This window comes from Dermacentor silvarum, chromosome 5 (assembly GCF_013339745.2).
Source record: "Dermacentor silvarum isolate Dsil-2018 chromosome 5, BIME_Dsil_1.4, whole genome shotgun sequence".
Lineage (NCBI taxonomy): Eukaryota > Metazoa > Arthropoda > Arachnida > Ixodida > Ixodidae > Dermacentor > Dermacentor silvarum.
The window spans coordinates 4,781,736-4,803,653 of NC_051158.1; the positions used below are offsets into that span (position 1 = coordinate 4,781,736).

At 43.0% G+C, this 21,918-nt stretch overlaps 1 protein-coding gene across 1 annotated transcript in view; it reads right to left on the reverse strand.

Annotated features, from left to right (window-relative positions):
• Positions 1–331: 331 nt before the first annotated feature.
• The window catches only part of LOC119452718 (TBC1 domain family member 16), a 36,739-nt gene continuing 15,152 nt past the window's right edge, over positions 332–21,918 (reverse strand). The window contains exons 7-14 of the mRNA XM_049667146.1: positions 21,347–21,541; positions 19,767–19,942; positions 18,261–18,425; positions 17,793–17,941; positions 16,900–17,034; positions 15,607–15,793; positions 14,636–14,971; positions 332–10,284 (exon numbers count right to left, since the gene is read on the reverse strand). Of these exons, the coding sequence (XP_049523103.1) occupies positions 10,063–10,284; positions 14,636–14,971; positions 15,607–15,793; positions 16,900–17,034; positions 17,793–17,941; positions 18,261–18,425; positions 19,767–19,942; positions 21,347–21,541 (1,565 nt within the window). The 3' untranslated portion in view covers positions 332–10,062. The remainder of the gene's footprint in view (positions 10,285–14,635; positions 14,972–15,606; positions 15,794–16,899; positions 17,035–17,792; positions 17,942–18,260; positions 18,426–19,766; positions 19,943–21,346; positions 21,542–21,918) is intronic.

Below are 21,918 nucleotides of genomic sequence, written 5' to 3' on the forward strand. Positions count from 1 at the left end.
ATCCACTGAAAACTTAATGCAAAGCCCTTGTAGCGTTTTTGATACACTGGTAAGAAGTTTCAGCTGTGTATAACTTATAATACCATAACTAATTAATTACTAACCATACTAATTACGTTTCAAAAAGCTTTCATATTTTTGGTACAAATGTACACTCTCGGGCAAAAAATAAATGTGAACAAGTTTTCTGATTTTTCTTGATATTGAATGGCATTTGAGCTTTGTGGGGTTAACATGGTCTTGACTGTAAGTGGTACCACGTCCGCGTAATTCCCATCATGCATTACAATACAAAGTGCACCATGCTCATGATCAACAGACATGACTCCTATTGTTTTATCTTAACCTTTATTCCAGTATATGCATAGCTGTACATATATGCACATGTTGAGGCACATTATCACCGCGTCACTGTGTACACACCGTTATGTACAGATACCAGATACAAATCTTGCAGAACACGTACACAGGGAGCAGATACATTGCACAAGCGACAAAAAGTGTCACGTGACCGAATTAAGAAAGAAATGTTCCACAGTGGGATGTCTGGTGCAAAGAGAGGTGCAAACATTGTCTCGCCACGTTCTTTATGTAAAATGTAAAGAGTAAACACTGAAGCATGATAAAATTCAGAAGGTAGAATTCGTATTCACACCAAACAAAATAAATGGCACCACGTATGCCTTGACGCATTGTCGCTTCACTGGAAAAGAAGTGAGAGCCATCCAGTGGACATTGCAGGCAGCTTACCCGCCATGCTGTGATAAATTTCACATCTTTGTCTCAATGGAAAGTTGGTGATAGCCACTATGAGATGGCGCAACCAAACAGGTCATATATCTTTTCATCTCCTGATACACATATGTTCAAACATGACTGGGTATGTATATTGTATAAGAAGTCACAACTGTGCTTTATTACATCTTTTTTTAAGATTAAATCTCCCTAGAAGCTTCAATTACCGCTAGGTGACTGTGTGCAATCTCTTTGCGAGTGAAAGCTTGAGCGGCACTGACGACGAGAGACTACTGAACACCTAACGAGCCAAACACATAAACGAATGTGTACACTCACTTCAAGTGAAACTTAATTAGTCTGAGAACTAAACTTTTTGATTTCATGATCTGCAGACAGGTGAAGTGCCTTTGAGGACTTCACAGAGCATCTCAGTCATTTGGTGGGGTGAAAATGGATGCCTTTTCCAATGTACCAATCTCACAGGCTGATATCAAGAGCCTGCAAAACTCACTTGACTGCATAATCTCCAACATTCAATGTCTGAATCAAAAGAAAACATAAAAAGATGGCACAAAGAGATTTTGCTCCAAAATAAAAGTTCAATACAAAAGAGAGTTTGCCACTTTTTTTCTGTCCCTATTTCAGTAGCCGTGACTAGTAATTGGCACAACAAAGAAATATGACCAAAGCATTACGCTCGGATTCCCTATGAGGCTACATGAAAAGAGGATGAGCTGGCAAACGAAAAAGCTTTGCTGTTGCAGCAAGACTGGCCTCCATTCAAGGTGGTGACTTGAAGCCGACTGCAGCAAACTGACTAGAAATCGTGCAAACCTCAAATTACGAGGAAAAAAATGTTTCAAAAAATGTTTCCGTATTTGTAAACTTGTACTTCTTGGGTTCATTACTAGCCTGCACGGTAAACTTCATGGATGCATTACAAAATCGCTCCTTTTTGTGCTCTCTCTCATAACAGCCGACTGTCTGATGTTTCACAAGCCCCCCCCCACCCCTCATTACACTCTCACATTTCACTTAGACAAACACAGAATGCAAGTAATGCACAATGCTATCTATACATCATTATCATCATAATTGTTGTCTCAGCCATAATCATAATCGTGAGCCTACCGCAGAGGGACGAACGCTTTCCCAAGCAGCCCTCTTTAGCACCAGCTGATCACACCCTACATCAGCAAGTTCCGTAATGTCATCCCTCCATTCAATTCTATCCTGCCTTGTACCCTACCTCACCAATTCCACGCAGTACAGCAAAGGCTGTAGGGCACATGTCATTCTATGCCACTCTTGTCATCCACTGTTGATGGCCGGCTCATTCTGTCGATAACGTGGGCGGAGCGTCGCTCTGACCGCTGACGGAAGTGCGAAAAGGCATAGCATCGGAAAAGGCATCGCTACAAAATGGCGGCCTATGTTTCCCAGAAGGAACGCTTGCTCCATTGCGCACCACTGATTCTGCCAAGAAACTTTCATCCAGTTAGCACTGCACATACAGAGGATGATCAGTGGCAGACAATGGAGGAGCGTTTCCTCTGGTCAGGTCAGCTGAAGCGACCCATAGTTCTCGCTGTACTCCTCGGAATTGGTGGGACGGGTTACAGACCGCATCTCCCTTCCCTTGGAACCAGTACCGTTACACTAAGTGACCAGCTGTTCTACGCGTTACATTATCCGGCAAATGTTTCTTATCAACCTTGCGTTCATACACTACGCAATGAAGAATAAAATTTGCTCCAATAGCTCCAGTGCACTTCGTAATTGCCCCGGCCATCACAAGATCCGCCAGTGCATACTGTGTTTCCACAACTCAGTTACAAAGTCTGACTGGCGATGCTATGGATTGTGCGCGCAATGACGCCTCGTTTGGCACCTCACAACGGCGCATCTCTTTTCGGCTCGTCTTGCGAAATTCGCGCATTAGAGCGTGCGTACAAAACACGTACAAAATCTCGCACACCAAGACAACTAGAGCCGATTCTGCTCGTGCATCTTGCAAGACATCATGGAAAGGTTCAATTTTCAAAGCCATTGCACCCACGCCACTGACACAACTGCACATTTCATAGTAATGGGAAAGACGTAACTCCCTAGACAGGATTGCACATCATAATCATCGTAACACAAACATTGCAAGTACAAGGACTAGATCACAAGGCGATACATAGCACACAACTACAATGCTTTATGTACTGAGAAAAAAAACATCTTTTTCTTTTCATATTTGTGATGACTGCTTGCACACTTTTCAGGAAAGGAGCGATATGCAAACACTTTTTTGTGCAGCTGCTAACATGAAATAAAATGTTACAACACGCACTCAGTTCTACAAGAGTTGTATGTATGTACATTAGTACTCGCTACACTTGAGCCCAATGGTATTTTTTTAACACACAGCCTAGCTAAGCCCTTTAACCGCTTAACCGCTTTAACCACAACCTGTGCCAAGTTATGCTCTAAGAATTACAGACTCACTACTATGGTGCTCAACAGTTTTCCGCAACAGATCTCCAGTTAGTGTTTTAGGCAAGTTTAGTCTAAAGAATTTCTCCATTTAATGAAATGGTTAAGGGGTTAAAGTTGTGTACAAATTCCACTTGGCTCTTCTGCAATGCTGAATGGGTAACCTGAAACTTAAGCACACTATTACAGCTGCTCCAAGTTTCAAAAGAACAAGAAAAAGTTCTCAAAGAGGGAATGACTATAATGAAGCTGTCGTTTCTTTTTTTTTTTTTTCTTATCTCTTGTACTCTTGGTATCACATTTCACCACAGCATGCCCGTCACTAAGTGAACGCAACATTAAAAGATGGAATGGATCTAAAATGTGGATTAAAAAAAATCAGAGTCATGATTATGACAACAATATAAGGCGTGAAAAACGTACAATACCCATTGCGTAACACACTGTACGTGCAAAGCACACAACACACGTCTCGCATCACATTTGCTTGCGCGCACAGCTTTGCACACTTTACAGTGAAGACACTGTCACAGGGTACAAAGGAGTCGTGCATTTTGCTCGCACAATTCAGCAAATCAATCCAACACGAAAAATAAGGTGATGATGTTTAACGCCACAAGGGCCAGGTCTCGCCAAAGAGTGCCAAGAAAAATAAGAACGTAAACGGCAAAAACAAAACGAAGATTGCAAACTAATGGAACATCTTCGCATTTTACAGCATGATGAAATTTAAAGCATGTCAGAGTAATTGTCGCTCACTTTAGAATACCACTTTGATTGAGCCAGGACGTGCCTTGGCTACAAGCTCAATAATATGTTCAACTGGCCTAACTATACTATTTTCCAATTTTCATCCACAAGCAGTTAGAGCAATTGGAAACCAGCAAAATAAGAAATTAAAGAAAATAATGCTGTATGAACTGGAAATCGTTGGGAAACAAACCAGTCCAACTAATCACTTATTTCCAGTTGGGCTAGCGAGGAAAAAATTCAAAGCTTACGTCCACTAGGACATTGTGCATTCCAATAATGGCTGCACAGTACACAATGCTAAAAAATATAGGATCCATGAGTCAGTTATCCAGGAACTTGATTCATGTTTAAAGATGTAATTAATTAAAACTTGTGTTTTACTTTCAAACTGACTAGAATCACTTTGAGGAATGCAGGTTTTTCACTAGAATCACTCTGAGGAATGCTGCTTTTTCACACAGGCAAAAAAATACAGGAGTGTCTTTGGATATTGTCAAGTAACTATTAGAAAAAGTTAAGAAGAAGGATTGGATCTTGCATGTTCCTTTCAAATACACATTAGATGCAGAAATGGTCTACCCAGGCAACTGCTGTGCTGATTTGAAGAGAATGTGTTGCTTTTAAAATAGTAAGTTCAATTCTGCCTCCAGTTTATAGTTGATGTTTTACAGAGGCTCTCAATTTTCAATTTTAAAAACACTGAAAATAATCATCAAGATTTCTTGAAATCTGAATCGTCACATTTCCAAGCCTGTTAACAGTGCAATGAAAAAAGACCTAGAGTATCTGCAAGTAGCAGCTGACCGAGCATTCAAGCAATTCAAATTCACCATGTTATTTTCAATTTAATTCATTTCTAGGTCACCACATTAATTTAATTAATAAATAAATCATTTCATCTATGTGAGCTTTCCAAAGGCCTTATTAACAACTTAGTCGTGATCTCTAAAGTCATGTGCGATATACCAATAATTTATTACTTTAAACACTAAATCTGTTCGCACTGCAGTGCTTCAATTTTCTTTATTTTGTGTTTTGTTTTATAACTTTTGTAAGGTAATTGAAAGACTGTATAAAATATATGCTACAAGAGTTCGGAGCATTTGACTTTTTCTTTTAAATGCAACCAAGTTCTTTCTAGTCAGTTCAGCCATTGTCTAAGCAGAGTGTATTTCATGTGTGTTATGATGTGGAAAATTAAGGACCTAAACCTTTCTCTGAAATCACTTGCAGACAACACTTTTCCAAAATTCAAACTGCTGCTAAAGTCTTTCCAAGTACAAAACTGCACATATTTAAGGCATTCAGTCGATCTGAAAAGAAAGTGGTAAAATGCAGCATGCACCTGCACAAAAATATCAAAGAACAAGGAGGCAGCATCACGGGATAAAACTGAAGTTAGAAAAGGTCAGCCCGACACTTCGTCGTGGCGCGGCAAGCTTTAGTGTCTTCCGTCGACATACTAGCCACGGTGGGCGCACGCTCTTCTGAAAATGACAATGACTGAGATAGCCATGTGCGGCTGCCACAGTCTTTAGTTTGAACGAAGACTGCAAATGTACATGTTGCAATAAGCAATCGAAGTTGCACAAGCATCAAAGAAAAAATGTGCCCAAAGAAGTTGGCAAAGCACCCGGACAAGCGCACATTGATTAAAAGCTCGGGGGAACCAAGCACACTGGGCCTAGCCTGCCGAGCACAGAGGCATGTGTCGGGCCGAATTTTTCTGAGAAAAAAAAAGCAAAGGGGGTGATGCTCCACACAGAGTTGTCTTGTGAAGGCTGGTTGCGTGAGGTCATAATGTTCCCTACTAGTTTTTTTTTTCCTTCTTCCATGCAAAATGTCCTTATTTCGACTTCTCACAACAATGGCATTGTAAATGACTTCAAAAACTAAAGCCATATTTGGCAGAATCTCACTAGGAGAGCCGGTTGCAGGACATGCAAACACTAATGTGTACAAAGTGATCTGAATTTTGATCATGCGACATAGAGTCGACTCACTTTCAAAGCAACATAAGCTTAGGAATCGCTTTATGTCATCAGTTCTAGTTAACTGAAAGGACTACACTGAATCTATGGAAAACTAAACAAAGAACCATGAGCTGTCCAGTTTGATTATCAAAGAAACCATGTGAACAGCACTTATCTAAAAGGAACACTCAAGGCAAAGATTAAGTGAAGCTAAAAGTGATAGATTAGTGCTCTAAAATGTCAAAATTGCAAATTTCTGATCAAGACCGGCGCTTTCGCAAGGTTAAATGACATAGACATGTTAACGGATTAGCAACGCCAATAAGAAATTACAGATGCAACTTATGACGACATTTTAGTGTGTTCTGTTTAAAATAACTACCCATGCGAATATGAAAAACATTTTTCATCCTGCTGTCTATGGAACTACAAAACCCAAATTGCAACCATCTACAGTGTTTGTAATTCTACAAGCATGAACCAAACGTTCATGTTGTTTGCAAGCATTCAGAAAATTTGTCCAGCAACGCATCGGGCTAAATTCCACAATGCAATGCTCAATGCAGTGAACACAATGCCATCATTTGTTATCAAAATTGCCACGCTTATCTGGACACTAATCTTCACTAAGCTGTACAGAGTGATCAAGAGAAGGAAATGATGCTTGATTCTGCAGCCCCTATAAAGTCTCCAGCGGTCCATATAAGATTAAAATAAAGCTATCGCTTCTCTAGACAGTCCACCATACACACCGTTACATAATCAGCATGTAAAAATATAAAAGATTACGCACCTACAGAGGCTCTTACGTTGAACACACATGTCCGGAGTAAAAGATTATATTCTCGACAGCTTCACTACGCCGCCTGTCAGTTTATGAAACAAGGTTACGAAGAAAGAGCGTTGAGTCTACCGTTGCGTACAGTTCACGCACATGAGAGTATCAACTCCTAAACGAGCACAATCCACGAGCTATCCACAAAACAATGCCAATGCTACATTTCCATCACATATCTCGACAACGCATGCAACTTCAATGCTGAAAGGCATCAACATTGCGAAATAAGAAACAGATGAGCAATCCTTTCTTCATTGCTGCTGGAACAAAAGCACAACTTGCTGTGATAAGTGAACATTTCTACTGTGGGGAATTCTACAATGTCTTCAAGGGACACTATAGAGAGACACGTATCAGTTTAGAGTGACAAAGCGGTCTTTCAAAACTCGAATCTCCATAAATTTCGTGGTCATACATTGATTACTAAAAAAGAACATGAAGGTCGTAGCTCTCGCCATAAGCTCAACACCGGCATGGCAGTGTGAAGTTAAGGATTCAAAGCATGTTTTCGTATTTAGGTCGTGGTAGTTCAGTAAAAGTTCCTGCAACTTGCCAAGTTAACGTGTTGACTCTTTTAGAATACAATGCAGTCTATTAATACCGATGAAAAATAAACTGGGTCTTAGCAGACGCTGTGGAACTCTTATCACTTCTTGCTACCACCAAATGTGTGCGTTGACTCCTGAGCAAGCTGCATTTTATAATTCTATTTGTTCAGCTTTTTTACCTTTCTTTGGTGCTGTGCCTTTGCCGTTATTTTATGGCAGTTCCTGTTGTTGTATTGGAGAGTTGCCTTTACTGTATAGCTATAGTTTTTAATTTGCGATGTGCCGTAGCCATTTTCTTCTTTTCTGCACACCTTAGTTGACCCTTCTATTGTACCTATGCCCCTTCTGCATAGGCCTGCAGTATTCTCTAAATAAATAAATAAAATGCACAATGTCATGATAAGATTGTGCGGGAGTTTCAGGGCAAAGTTGCCACCCTACTGTCATTTATGACACCTCTTTTCATGGTATTTTTAGAACATTAATGTAGCAATACAGCTCAAGGCGTATTTCTCTTAAGTGTCCCTTTAAATTAGGGGCCATTCAAACATGGTCGTTCAATGAAATAAAAATAAAAAGTGACAAACTTCATAGTGATACCAGTCATCTTGCTTTTACAACGATGCATGCACTATGGCTACAAAGAGGGCTTAAAATGTGTGATAGGGTGCGAAGAAGAAACACAGAAGCTCTCCGGGCTCATGAAAGACTGCTGAAATGCTGCAACGAATGCAGGGATTCTCTCGAGAAGATGTCAAAAGTCACCGTGTCACGTTTCTCTTGTTTTTTTTTTTTTTATTATTTCGGCTCTAACAATCGGTTGCAATTAACTTGGACTCAGTTGCTGCAAAACATGCAGAGAAATCGTTTCACTCAGCATTCAATGCACCAAATTTGACGAGGCTTGTGGCAGTCAAAAGAAAATGTTGAAATACGCTAGTACTAACTGCAGAGAAGAGGTTGTTGATGTAGGTCATCAATATTTTTCACAAAAAATGTTGAAAATTGGAAAAAAGAAAAATAATAGTAAAACGAAGCTGTGAAGCTTACAACTCTAACTCAGCGATAATAAACTATATTGTAATGCTGTCAACTGCATCTATTGAGGCATGTAAAATTTACAAAATTGATGCGTCATTGTTATACACCACTAATTTGTGTGCAGGGATTTAAAGAAGTACCCTTGTTAACATTGGAACGATTTCACGTAGGCTGCAAATTAATATATCACAATTGCTTGCATCAGATGCCCTAGCAGATGCAGTTTACAGAACTCCAATATCGGTTTTCGGTGCAGAGTTAGAATCTACAAATCTGGCGCTTAATTTTAATTTTTTTTAGCTTACTCATTTTTGCCTATTTTTGTGAAAACTATGAGACCTTAAATAAATAATGTGCTTCTGACAGTCTGTAGAATGCACTTTGCAGGCTGCATCGCTGCTTAGGCCAGATCCTGTGGTGCTCTTTTATGCAGGGCATGCAGAAAGTGTGAAAGTGTGAAGACAGCGGCTGTAACGTATATGATTGGCAACGTAACTGCCAGAGCAGCTGTGCTCGCACTAGAGAAGTCATTGCATCATGGTGGAGGACTGGAATTTTCTCCTGCTCCGAACTGTCACATCCTTTCCCCTTCATTTACCTTCACTGCATTGCAGGCGTGTCTGCATCGAGAGGCCGGCTTTCCCGCATAGCTCAGTTGTCTAGTCGCTGAGCAAGCCTAACACGGAAGGGTGAACCAAGTTATAACTATCATGAGCCCAGTATCAGCACACAGCAAAATCGCAACAGCTGGCTAGAACAGGCTAAAGGCCAAGCTCAGCAGGTACGTTCCACAACCCACACTTTGCCCATTTCATAATAGCAATCGGGAACTTAAGCTAAGACGAAACTTGATTGTGTGCACGTCAATTAAGACGTCAGCTGCTATCACTGTCGGTCACATTACTGACACCCGTGATCGTCCATCCCGCATGGGCACGGGTGCAGCTGGTCCTAGGTCACATGGTTGAAATAGCTGTCGAAGCCACATGTACCAAGCCACACCTACCGTTGACACTGAGCCCAAGTTAATTAAAGCCCGTTGCTGTATACTGCAGTACATAAAGGGCTAGAGGTGAGCAAAGGTAAAGCTTGAGCTATGTATGAACGCCAGGACATGTTGACTTGTCTTCATCAAGGCAAATATTAATAGGGTCTGCCTTGACCAGAGTGTATCATCATGGACGAATGAAACATGAACAAGAAATTACAATGCAGAACACCTTTCGCAAGTAATAACTCGAGAGCACAATCTTTTATCACTACTTGTCCGGGCACCAAAGATGGTACAGGCGTCGCACCAAGTGTATCAACTAAAGTCATGCCGACAACATGAATTGGTGCCAAAGCAAAAATGAAAGAGTGCATTCCAGTCAGGCCTAACTTGTTCATGTTTCATCTGTCCGTGATGGTACTACAATGCTTGCATAAGCGAAGACAAGCCACCATGTCAAAGCATTAGTCACCGATCTGAGTCTGTGCTCATGCTCCCCTCTGGTCTCAGCAAGTCGATCAACAGCTTCGTTAAAGAGCTCCGACTTCAGCCTTACAGGAAGAAGTCCTGAGCCCTCGATAACAAACATGCGCGCGATGAGTAAACGTAGCTACTTCCCTCCAGCTGCTCATCATCATCGTTTCCGAAATGGAGGAACGGAAAAATGCAGCTGCCACGCGGAGCTGCGGAAGCTGAAGATCAGGGAACGTGGTTGGCGGCATCGGCCCCCGTCCCCTGCGAGGAAGGTGCCACCGGGTCCTGACCACGGTGCGGACACGGCCGGCCACCGTGGCCGCCGCGGCACTCGACGACCGGCTCGTGACCGCTGTCCCACATGCCGGGCCCACACAGCTCGCACAAGCCAGCCAGCGTGCACGGTATGCAAGGCAGGAGCCGGAACTGGTGTAAGAGGCCCCGCGCCTGCAACGACCGTGAGATACAGTCAACGACCGATTTTCCGGACGCCCAATTTTTCGGACATGCCCGATAATTCAGACGCCTTCGTGCCACCGCCATGTACCCTATAGAGTCAATGTCTGAAATTGTGTATGCAAGAAAACCTTCGCTGTCCGATTTTTCCGGACAGGCGTCACACCAAGTGTATCGTACCTGCGGCCTTGTCCGAAATGGCATTAATTGAAGCCACCACCGCCGCCATTTTAGTTATCTTGCCGCCTCGAACCGACGCTCTCGCACGCAGATCTGCTGGCAGCCGTAGCCACCACTGCGGCAACGCTAGACCTAGCTGCTTCGACATTGGCTATTAAGCTTGTTGCTGTTCGGTGCCGTGTTTTTCATCGAAACAATACGCCGCTGTTAGCAATGGCACCGACTCCGCCTTTGTAATCCTCGCCAATGGTTTCGAAGCTCGGAAAGCACGACGCGTTGCATAATGCCGGTTCCCAAAAGTGAGCTTCGCCTCAATACAGCAATGTTACGCAGTGAAGCTTATGCAATGTATTGAGGCGAAGCATACCAAGAGTGGGAAGGCGGCAATTGTTACAGGACACGGTATGTTTTCCTTAATTATACACGCCTGCACCCGCCGTCTCCTATCAGAGTATGAGCACCGATATCGCCTAATCAGTGTACTGGCAGACCTTTAGTGCTATTTCGGACGTGCCTGTGGCGATTTGAGCCCTTAGGAGCAGTAAAAGGCATGCATTCATTTTTTTCTGACTGCCCGACTTTTCGGACGTTTTCAAGGCCCCAAAGGAGTCCAAAAAATCGGACGCTGACTGTATAATATCACTGCATCGGTGGCCCGGCCGAAACGCACGCCATCTTTGCCTTCACATTAGTACGCACATATTTACTTCAGTCAAACATTTTCTAGGCCCATTTCATTTGGTAAATGCTGACTTTTCAGTATTTACACAATTCTGTGTTATCTATTGGTTGTTCTACTATGTAGTCATTATGCTCTGTTTTGTTGTGGTAGTGCAATTATATTCTCAAATGTAATATATTTTATTCACGCGTTTTCAAGAATATTTTGCTCTGTACCATTCTGACTGCCCCTTCATTGTGCTCCTTTCACATTTTGCCTTTCTTTTTATATTTTCTATTGCCTTTTCATATGTGTTTGTTGAATAACTGGGTTTCACTGCATAAAAAAAAGAAGTAAAATACTGTATTTGTGTTAATGAACTTTCACTGCAGTATTTGTAGTATAGTTCACAGTCTGCATGATGTCATTTTGGCACCTGGTTTTACGAGGCCCCACATTAGCCTTGATGTACGGGACTTCTTTCTGTATGTTTAAATGCAACGTACCTATTACCTTCATTGTTATCAATAAACGTCCAACTTCAATAAACGTCCAATAAACGTCAACTGGAAAAAACAAAAAGAAAGCTTGATGCTATCATGCTATTTTTACGGTATGGGAAGTCACTGGTATCAGGGGGCTGACGTGTACTGTTTGCAGTCATTAAGCGAATGAAAGAAGTTGTAATCTCTGTCCTATTTTATTAATTCATTATATGTCCCATGAGGCAGAAAAGCTGACGTCCTCAACGAGTGCTACCAAAGATCATCATCAGCGTGGATTAAGGTGGATTAAGGTTGGTAAGAGTAAGAGCAAGGTGGATTCAGGTAGAGTTGTGAAGGACACGTGACGATGTATGACGTCACATATCATGGACGTAACCAATTAATTAGATAAGTCATACTGCTTTCACGTTCAAATCATGTAAGGATACTTAAGTGACTGTCAAGTTTTTCTTTATGGCCCAATGCAACACCCACAGGGAATATTGAACGAGTTTGCTTATCTGAACTCTATATTGAAGATCAATAACGTGAAGTTTTAAAGTGTCAGGTTATTATTATTCGAGATACAGTCTGTTAGATACAGCTGATACAATTGCAAGAGTCCCAAAGTCAGAGAGTGCAATGGCTCCCTAGAATATTAGTTACCAGAAAGTAAACAATACACAAAGCAGCTAATTATAAACACATGCAATGCACACATGCAATGTACTACTAATAATAATACATGCTGTATTATGTATGGCGCGTAAAGAAGTAACTACTCAAAACCAATTAAAACACCATATATAAAATAAAGTAACCATGATTATATTATATGCATATAAATAATAAAACAGAACTTCAAATATGTAATGTTAACTAAACAAGAAATAATGTTTCAGCTGATATTTATAAATTTTTTGGTATATTCCTATAAATTTTTTGGCAGAATTATTTGTTTTACAGCGAAGCTCTTAAGGACGCTTCCACAACCATTCTCATGCGACAAGTGGTGGCATGCACGGTAGCAATCGAAGAAGGAAAGGAAAGGCCACCTCCATCACAGCCTCGAATTTGCTTTGAAACATAATAATCAAGAGTTGTAGAATAAAAGTTACCTTGTCCTTAGATCACTCGAATAGACATCAATTCCACTGCATGTTAACCTTAGCCAGTAGTCAATAATACGTTTTTTCTTACATCGCATTGGCTTCACTTGAGAGGTCAATTAAGCGGGGGGGTCGAAAACCCCGAACGTTTTGTGGGTATTGCCACTGGGCCTCTTGGCTATGATCAATTTCAGTACGGGTAGCATACCAAGCACTTTAACGTTCATGTTCCCATGCAATCAGCGTCTCTTCAGCAACTGCTAACGTCTCATCACCGTCCCGCATGGCGTTACCCTAGGAGGCCTCGGCCAATCATCGAAGGTCTCCCGGTGACCTGCAAGGATGGCGTCGCAACCTTTGCCCCCACAAGGTGCCCCGTTTTGCATTTTAAAAGTGCGAGAACTCCCTTACATGGCTTTGCTGTCCTTAATGTACGAGTTGCTTGGATTTGCATACATCTGCAAAGGTTTTTTGTTTTGTTTTGTTCATTTGTTTGTTAGTCTCAGAATGTCCGAGAAAAAAGTTGTGGGTCCTTTAGCACAGGCACCTTGTTGCATTCTTTCATTCGCACGTGTCACGAGACTGGAACCACCTGCTCGCTAACACTGCTTCTATCATTGATTAACGCTTGTTCCGATAATCATTGTTCGCGTTTTTACATTGTCATTGAAGTGATGTAGTTGCACTGCTTTATTAATTATTTTTTCTTTTTGCATATTTATAGGTTTATGACCTCTTCAATTTTTTCTTGTTCCGTTTCATCTTTTGACAACTTTTTTTGTATAGATCATCTTGCTCACATTTATATTTCTACTGTATACCTTGCCAAATTTTTGCCATTGTTGTTTATTATCTGTAACCTACTCCCCTATACAATACTTTTGCATTTTAGGGAATAAAGAATTACACAGATCACACTTTGGAAATCGATGTAAGCGAAGCTTTCGGTGCTGCTTGCCTTGATTGACTATATTTGGAGGTATGATGATGGCATGCGACAGTGGTGAGGTGATGTTAAATATTACCTTGCTTATCTGTCTGCGTAGTGTACAGAACACACAGCGAGATGCGTTTGCTCAAGGCATTGTTGTGCGCCGCTGTTTGTAGCCTGCAAGAAGGCTAGCACTGTCATTGCTTTACATGGTGGACTGCATCATGGCGGAAGTGATGGTTTGCTGATTGGCTGCTTGTGTAGTGTTGTCTTAACACTGCGGTGCTTGAGTTGTCCGGATGGACAAACTTGCACGATGTTTATTTTTTCGAAATGGTAGAAACGTGCCGTACCGCACCTAGAATTTAAAATTTTCCAGTTTGTCCTCAACTTTAGCCATGCCTAGTATTAGCGTTTCCTTCATTATGAGACCCTAACGAGCCATGCTCTCCGACCTGATGGCGCCTTTCCCTTCTTTCGCGATCCTTCCACGTATACAAGATGCCATGAGCTAAGAGAGGCAACATTGTTATTCATTCGTTCCATGACGACGTTGGCTTTGCCCATTCTCAGTCGCCTCTCTCTACCTCCTGTCTACCATTGTATCTTTTCTCTGGGTTATTGCGCGTGAGTACAAAGGTAAGAGCTCAAGTTTCTGCAATTATTTTGCGGGGGGGCTCACACGTAATCACAGCCATCCAGAGGGCATTGTGTCGACGGCCAGGGAGTTCCAGAGGGCATTGTGGCAACAGCCAGGGAGCTCCAGAGGGCATTGTGGCGATGCCCAGGGAGCTCTCATTGAACAGATCTCAGACTCCTCTCCCGTGCACTTGACATGTACATCATACACATTCTCAGCCAAACCCCGACAAGGCATGCCAGACAGCAGCAGCAGCAGTAGCAAAGTCGAAAAGGCGAAGGAAAGCTTCGCTTCAATAAAAACGTAAACACAGGTCTGCACACGCTCAACATTCACCTTGCGGAGCACCAGGTCGCCGTCCATGTGTCCCGCCAGAGAGCTGAAGTGGAGGAGCATTTCGTCAGGGCGCATGCCCTGGTCGACGACGTCGCCCCCGTACAGGGCCACGATGGCCGCACCCAGGAACAGGTGGAACCAGTCGGTCTGGTAGCGTGCCCAGCACGCTTCCCACATCTGCAGCGCCTCGGGCTCGGCAAACTCACGCTTGAAGCACAGAACCAGCCAGCGGTGCACGAACAGCAGCTCCAGGGCGTCCGGGTAGTGCTCGCACTGGCTCTCCAGGTGCGCGTAGAAGCGCGGAGTCATCAGCCGCAGCAGCTCCCGCATGTACTCCTGAGCACGTGCATGAGGCACTGGTATCATGGCGTCCAATACAATCAAGTACCGACATGACAAACTTGGTTATAATGAATTATCGCATGCAATGTAGCAAATATAACATTTCCTTGCCCATGTATTTTGTGGGCAGTGGAGGAATGCACACTTGGTCACTGTACATACCTACAGTGGGATCTCGTTGATACGATTCTGGATAATAAGTTTTTCGGCATAATACGTTTCTTTTTCTTTTTCCCGATAATACGATTTGGTTGGATAATACGTTGGATGATATGATTTTCAGATGATACGCTTCAATTTCTGGTTCCCATCAACATAGTATCAACGAGATTTCACTGTATTCACAAAGTGTTCATCAGCTTTACAAAGATGAGGTCCGTCGGTAGAGGGGTGCTCGAAGGTTACCAGTCAAATGTACATGGCCAAAAAAGTTTATGGGATATGGGATTTGCGAAAAAAGCTGAATTTCCACAAAGCCTGGGCACATAGCCTCAAATTCAATTTTGATCTATAATAGTTTTGGTAACTTACACTATGATCAATTAAATTTCGTCATGAAACTTGTGGCGAACAAAACATCATGGCCAACTGTACCACAGGCTGGAAATAAAAATGTTATACATACGTACCAGGTTAAGGTCCATGTCGCCATCCTTGGGAGAGCTGACAAAGATGGTTCTTTGCATGAGTCCCACAAAGCACCAGAAGGCTTCGGATTCGTCTTGGATTTCGGCCAAAACAGGTGCCAGAAGATCAGACATGCCCTGGGTGTAGCCCAGGTTCGGGTTGCAAGCCGCGTAGTTGAGGAGGATGTTCCTGACGGAGAAACGGCAGATGCAAAACTAAGCGCAGATCACCAAATGAACGTTTACAAGACATCCAAGTTGAACCTTGATACAGCGATCACAGGTATAATGAATTATCATATATAGCGAAGTAAATCTAAAATGTATCTCGCTAGTATCAGTGTGTAACGAATACATGATTATAACAAATATTGCATATAACGAAGGTATTTTCATGTTAGGAGTGACTTCGTTATTACGACACTCAACTGTTTACGCAAAATGCATACACATTGCCACCATAATGAATGCCTGTTCTTGCATAGACAAGTGTCCTTGCTATTTAAAATTTACCTAATAGTGTTTGACCATAGCCAAAAGCCACTACTTAACTGGCAGGTTAGATAATTTGTTAAATAAAAAAAGTAATTTCACTCTGTGCTCACCTGCAAGCAGAACAGTGTTTTATTAATTAAAGTGAGAAATTGATTCCATGAGATTTTGTTAAATCGAGGCTTCACTGCACTGTTTAGTTGTGAAAAGCCATTCACAAAACCGCACTGAAACCCCAACAGTTTTACACCAGAAACACTGACATCATAACCATATATCTATTAACCGTGCCATTGTGTATTTAAGTAGGCTTTTCATCATGCTGTAAGTACCCATGACAATGATGGTAATCTTGCAGGCTTTTGCAACATCAAAGATTTTTATTTACGATTTCTTTCCTGCAGTTTCACACTAAAGCCTTCGTTTGGCCTACTTTCTCCATAGGCAACACTATACACTACAGTCTTCTTTATCAGATAACACCACTGGTCACCAAACATGTAGCCTCTGAACTTGACACTTCATCATTCTAACATATAACAAGATGCCATGTGGCATACACCTGACTGCAGGTCAATGTAGCAGCAAACAACAGCAAAATAAAAGATTTGAAGAATCCGCTCAGGAACTTTCTACATATACTAGGCCAAACTACTTTCCCGTGATCAGCACATTTTGTCAACAACCTCTTCATCTACAGAAACAAGATCACGAATTTTAAGTTGTCTGTCCTTTTGGGTCTATCACTATCTGTGTAAATGGGAACACTGCAAAAAAAAAAAAAGAGAGAGAAAGGCTGCTCACTTCATGATCTCGATGTTAGGATTGTCGTCGCCTGCATAGAAAGGATTGGTCCGGTCGGTGCGCACTACATCCTTCTCCACGGTACACTCGACGTTCCGCCAGAAAGCTTCGCGCTCAGCCGGGCTCATCCGCTCTCTGGAACGAGACGCAGTTCTTTTTTCACACTTTTCTTTCCTGATATGAATCTGACACTCTATGGGCAGCACAAGCAATGCAACAGTGCCGGAAAGACTACAAGCACTGCTTGCCCATTTGTACAAGTGGCACCATTACACAGGATTCTGGCACATAAAACTCCAGAATTCAATGTTTTTTTTTTTTTATAATTACACGGCCCCTCACCAGTTTTGGGCATTACAAATAGAGAGCGTGCCTCACACAATGACGATCATGCATCCAAAGTACTGCACAATGTACACCTCAAAAACAGCTGAAAATCCAAACTACAGCCCGCCAGCCCCTGATACATCCCGTAATAAAAATAATTCAGATCCCATGCACTTTGGGAATTGGTGTAAACAAAGTTTTGGTGAGCTGCCAAGACAGAATAGCATATCTCGATAAGAGACACACAATGGACTTCAGTAGCCAACGCACCCTACAACCATCAGCCAAGGCAGTGGAGAAACCGCAACACAGCACCACAACCAACCACAGCCCCCTGAACCTTCGGACACTACAAAGCTCTCGTACCATGGATTCACGATTCCTACTCACCCAAATCAGTACATCGTTAAGTAATGCCTAAGTAATGGCAATCAAGAATTTTCTGCATTCAGAACTTGAATTATGCTGAAGAAACTAAAGAATAAAAGTGTCACTCAATGAAATAGTACTGAACTACTCAAGTCTCTATTAGAATCAAATCACTTCAATCATGCACTGGTCATTACCTCAGCTTGCGAATATCCTGGTACTCGAGAAATCGGTCGTTACGAATTTGTTCCCGCTCTTCGAATGTGGTCGTGAAGGCATAGTGTTGTAGCAACAGTGGCCATGCCTCTCTTCGTAGCCTAGGATCTAAGCCTCTGAAGAAGATTGCCTGCACAGACAGAAGAACAACCCAGTCAGTCATACAATCAGTCGTTAAAGCTCATTAGCAAAGTCAATGAAACAACGATATCCATGCTTGAAGAAACAGCAGGGTCTTGGCAAATGTAAATGCGAATGCGGCAATGAACACTCGGTTAATGTCGCAACGGTACGGCCACCATCACTGCCCATCACGCAAGCTTACACAACAACACTGTGTTACTAAGGGTACCAATGTACAGGTATGACTGCCACCTTTTCATACGTCGCAAGTCTGATTTACACCAAACCGTAAAAGAAAGAACGCCAGCAGAGAGACAAGGATGTACCTTTCGCAGTTGGAAGTCGTCGTCGATGCTTCCGTCGTCATTCATGTACTGCCGCCAAGCCTCTTCGTCGACCAGCGTGCTGTACAGGCCTTCCTCGGGGTGGCACTCCTCTGCTGACACCTGGGGCTTGGACACCGAGAAGTGGTCGTACGGACAGTGCTCGTTCTGCATTGCAAAACCCAATCACAGGGCATTAGCGAAGCTTGGCATGCACCCAGCTGGCACAGTAGTGAAATTGATTGTCAGTGAAAATCACCAGTTGTGTGCCAGAAAAATTGGGGAACCTTGTTCACTGGTTTGCTTACAGTGCTTCTGAGGCAGAAACACAAACAATAAAAAAAGGAAGAGACTTTAGCAAGAGCAGTTAAACAATTGCACGATTAATGACGATAGAATGCTTAGAACAAAGACGATGGTGGCAACTACAACAATGAAAACAGTGGCATGATGAAACAACGACGATGACCGTCGATGACAGCACGAATCTAAATTCAAATCTTGGAATTTAAAGTTTCAAAGCAACACATGGGCTGAGGCACGCCGTCGTGGGGGCTCCGGATCCCCCACAGCGGGTACCAGCATGACGATAGTCACAATGCGCAGCCTACAATCAAGAGTCAACACGTGTCAACTTCGCAAATGATAGAAGCGCTCCGTGCACTTACGCTGGCACTGAAGGGCGGTACGAGAAAAGAGAATTTGCTGTGGTGGGTGATAAGCCAACCAGTGGCCAGGCCTAGCACCTTGCATAGGCACAACGAACACTGAGCAGCAGCAGAGTTAAAACTTTTAGCGGGTGAGTTTTTTTTTTTTTTCAAACGGTGCTGCTTATGTAAGGTACGTGACGTCACGCCACGCTAGCCCCGCCATGCAAGCACACAGTGTTGTGACACCAGATTTGCAGAGGTGGCGGAATGCAAGAATGAAGAAGGTTATTAATGCGAAGGGACTATATGCCCCATTGCACGAAAGTCCAGCGGCATGACTGAGCGATGGTACCAAAAATGGCCGGCGGCACAAAGAGTAAAAACACGTAGAAAAATCCTCGGATTGACATCAAATTTCTCAGGGAGGTTCCTGTAAACGAAGTAAATTAGTGGCTTTGAAAAGAAAATTCGATAAATTTCGGTCTGAGTGGGAATCGAAACCGGGCCTCCGAGGTGCGAGACGAGCATGCTTCCCTGATGCCGCGGCAGCTCCACGGTTCTGGCTGACTAACGGTGTGCCTAGTGCATGCGCGATTGCACACGTCACGTCGCAGCCATCTGGCTGACTAAAGCTTTCACCAAAGGGACTATAATGCTTTCACATTCCCACGCGTAAGCGGTCTTCAGTGTCTCCGCCAAATTATTTCATTAAGTTGGCCGCAGGTGGCGCAACACGACATTTGCCAGCCCCACATCTTGGCTCTTGAGCACGTAGCCAAGTGCTGCTGAAGTTCCAGAGCAAAGTGTTCCGAACAAACTTACAGGGCTTCCAGATATTGTGGTCCCATTTGTAACTTACTTTCCTCTTCTTGCCCCGTGTGAGGAAGTCGAAGTCTCCTAGGACGGGTGCCAGCCTCTCGAGGCCCCCGTGGTGGAAGTGGAAGATCTTGTACTGGCTCTCGCGGCTGGCGATCACCAGCTGGCCGCAGGTGCACTCGCGGTTGCTGAACAGCAGACGCAATGATCGCATCTGGCCTGCACAGCGTGGCAGCACAAACGAAGATTCAAGCGCTAGCTCCCGTCAGAAAACTGGACATACAATCGAACCTCGGTATAACAAATTATCAAATGTAACGAAGTAAATGTAAAATGCTTCTCACCACTATCAGTGTGCAATGAATACAATATGCTTGTTGCGAATGTCGGATGTAACGAAGCTATTTTCGTGTCAGATGTGAATTTGTTATAACAAGGCTTCGACTGTACTTGAAGGCTATCCAGTACTGTTTCAACGTATGATGATACGCGGTTGATTCAATGAGCACGTGCTTAAATCACAAATGATGCCTATTTATTTAAACATTCATGCACTAATAAAAATAGCAACTATGAAAAGATGTAGAGTAGCAACAAAAAATGATAAGCAGAGGTGACCAGTGACTGGAGTGGCAACTTGTGATATGCAGCGCTGATATGCAGAAATAGTAGTTAGTCAATAATGTTGCTGGGCTCTTCTATCTTCTCAGTGGGGGGGGGGGGGAGTTGGCAATTATCTTCAATTGTGTTCGAGCAATCATGCATCTACATCCCAATCTTCCTATTTCATGGTGATGTTCTAGCCAGCTGTGATTCTTTCCAAGTGCCTTAACTGCCTACTGAACAACCCACAAGTGCTAAAAATTTGGTAATGGCCCGGTACTCTTGCTATCGGCATGTTGTCAGCTGTAGTGCCCTGTATTACAATTTCATTACTCCGATCGGCAGTCACGTGTGCTAACCTTTTTCCATTCACTGTGCACTAATGTTTGCACAAAAGAACACTGATCACGAAAAAAATAACCATCAAAGATGATTGTCAACGTAAGAGAATCTTTTTCGACTGTCTTGGCCACTTTTCGCCTCTGTAAGGTTTCTAGTCTTATGACTAAAGCGATCTCCGATTACCACTGTCTTGAGCCAACTGACACAATCCCACGCATGAAAGTTACCCAATTCCATCACACCACCTAGTTCCCTGTCGTCCCCAACTGCGCCTTCAGTTCTATCGGCACCTATGCTGAAACGGCAATAGGCCATTTTGAACTGTAAGCCAATTACACAGAGCACAAGAGAAGACCTGTGAGTCTAGCGATTGTGTGTGTGCTCCTTATTCTCTTGTGCTCCTTTTTTTGTGCTACAGTTCAAAATGGTCAACCTATACCAACTCGCCGAATTTTCTATTTTACAATAGACCAGCAGTTATCGGCCTTACGCATCACATGGTTTACCCAACCCCAGTCCTTTCTCTTCATGTCACCTAGAATATCGACTACCCCTCTTTTTCTCTAATCCACGTCATCGTCGTCCTGTCTCTTAATGTTACGCTTATCGTTTTTCACTCTATGCCTTGTTGCAGGGTCATTCCACTGAAGAACAGTTTCAGCATAGCAATATACTGACCCAAGTCGACCGAGAACTGCCCGCATGGGCTCTCCCTCGACATGGATGACCGCGATGGACTTCGTCCGCACAGAGAGGCGTTGTCCGGAAAGGTCAGGTTGTGGGCATGCGCAAGCTGTTCGGGTGTCCCTTCTTCGAGCATGAAGCGTGAGCCAGATCGTAGCCGCTCCAGAAGCCTGTTTGAGCCGTCGTCCCCTACGTGAAACATTCGAGCAAGCGCTCATAACAAAGCCTGGTGGAAATGTTCATTAGTAATTAATATTTCTCCAACTGTACTTTTTTCTGTCCGATTAAACGACTCAAATGAAACGCTGCGATCATGAAAAATCCTTTCTGATGACATTTAAATAATCGCATTGTTGTCAATGTCTATGATGGTGCAAGTCAACTGCTTGTAAGTGCGCTAGCTGCAAGTTTTCTGTTACAAATTATTATAATTCCAATTTACCCCCGTATGAAAATTCAGACACCCAATATCTGCTAAGAAAGGCTGGTCTGGTTTCAAAGAATAGCAGACAGTTAAGTTCATGAAAACTTCCTAGTTTGGCAAAACCTAGCCCAATATTGCATGT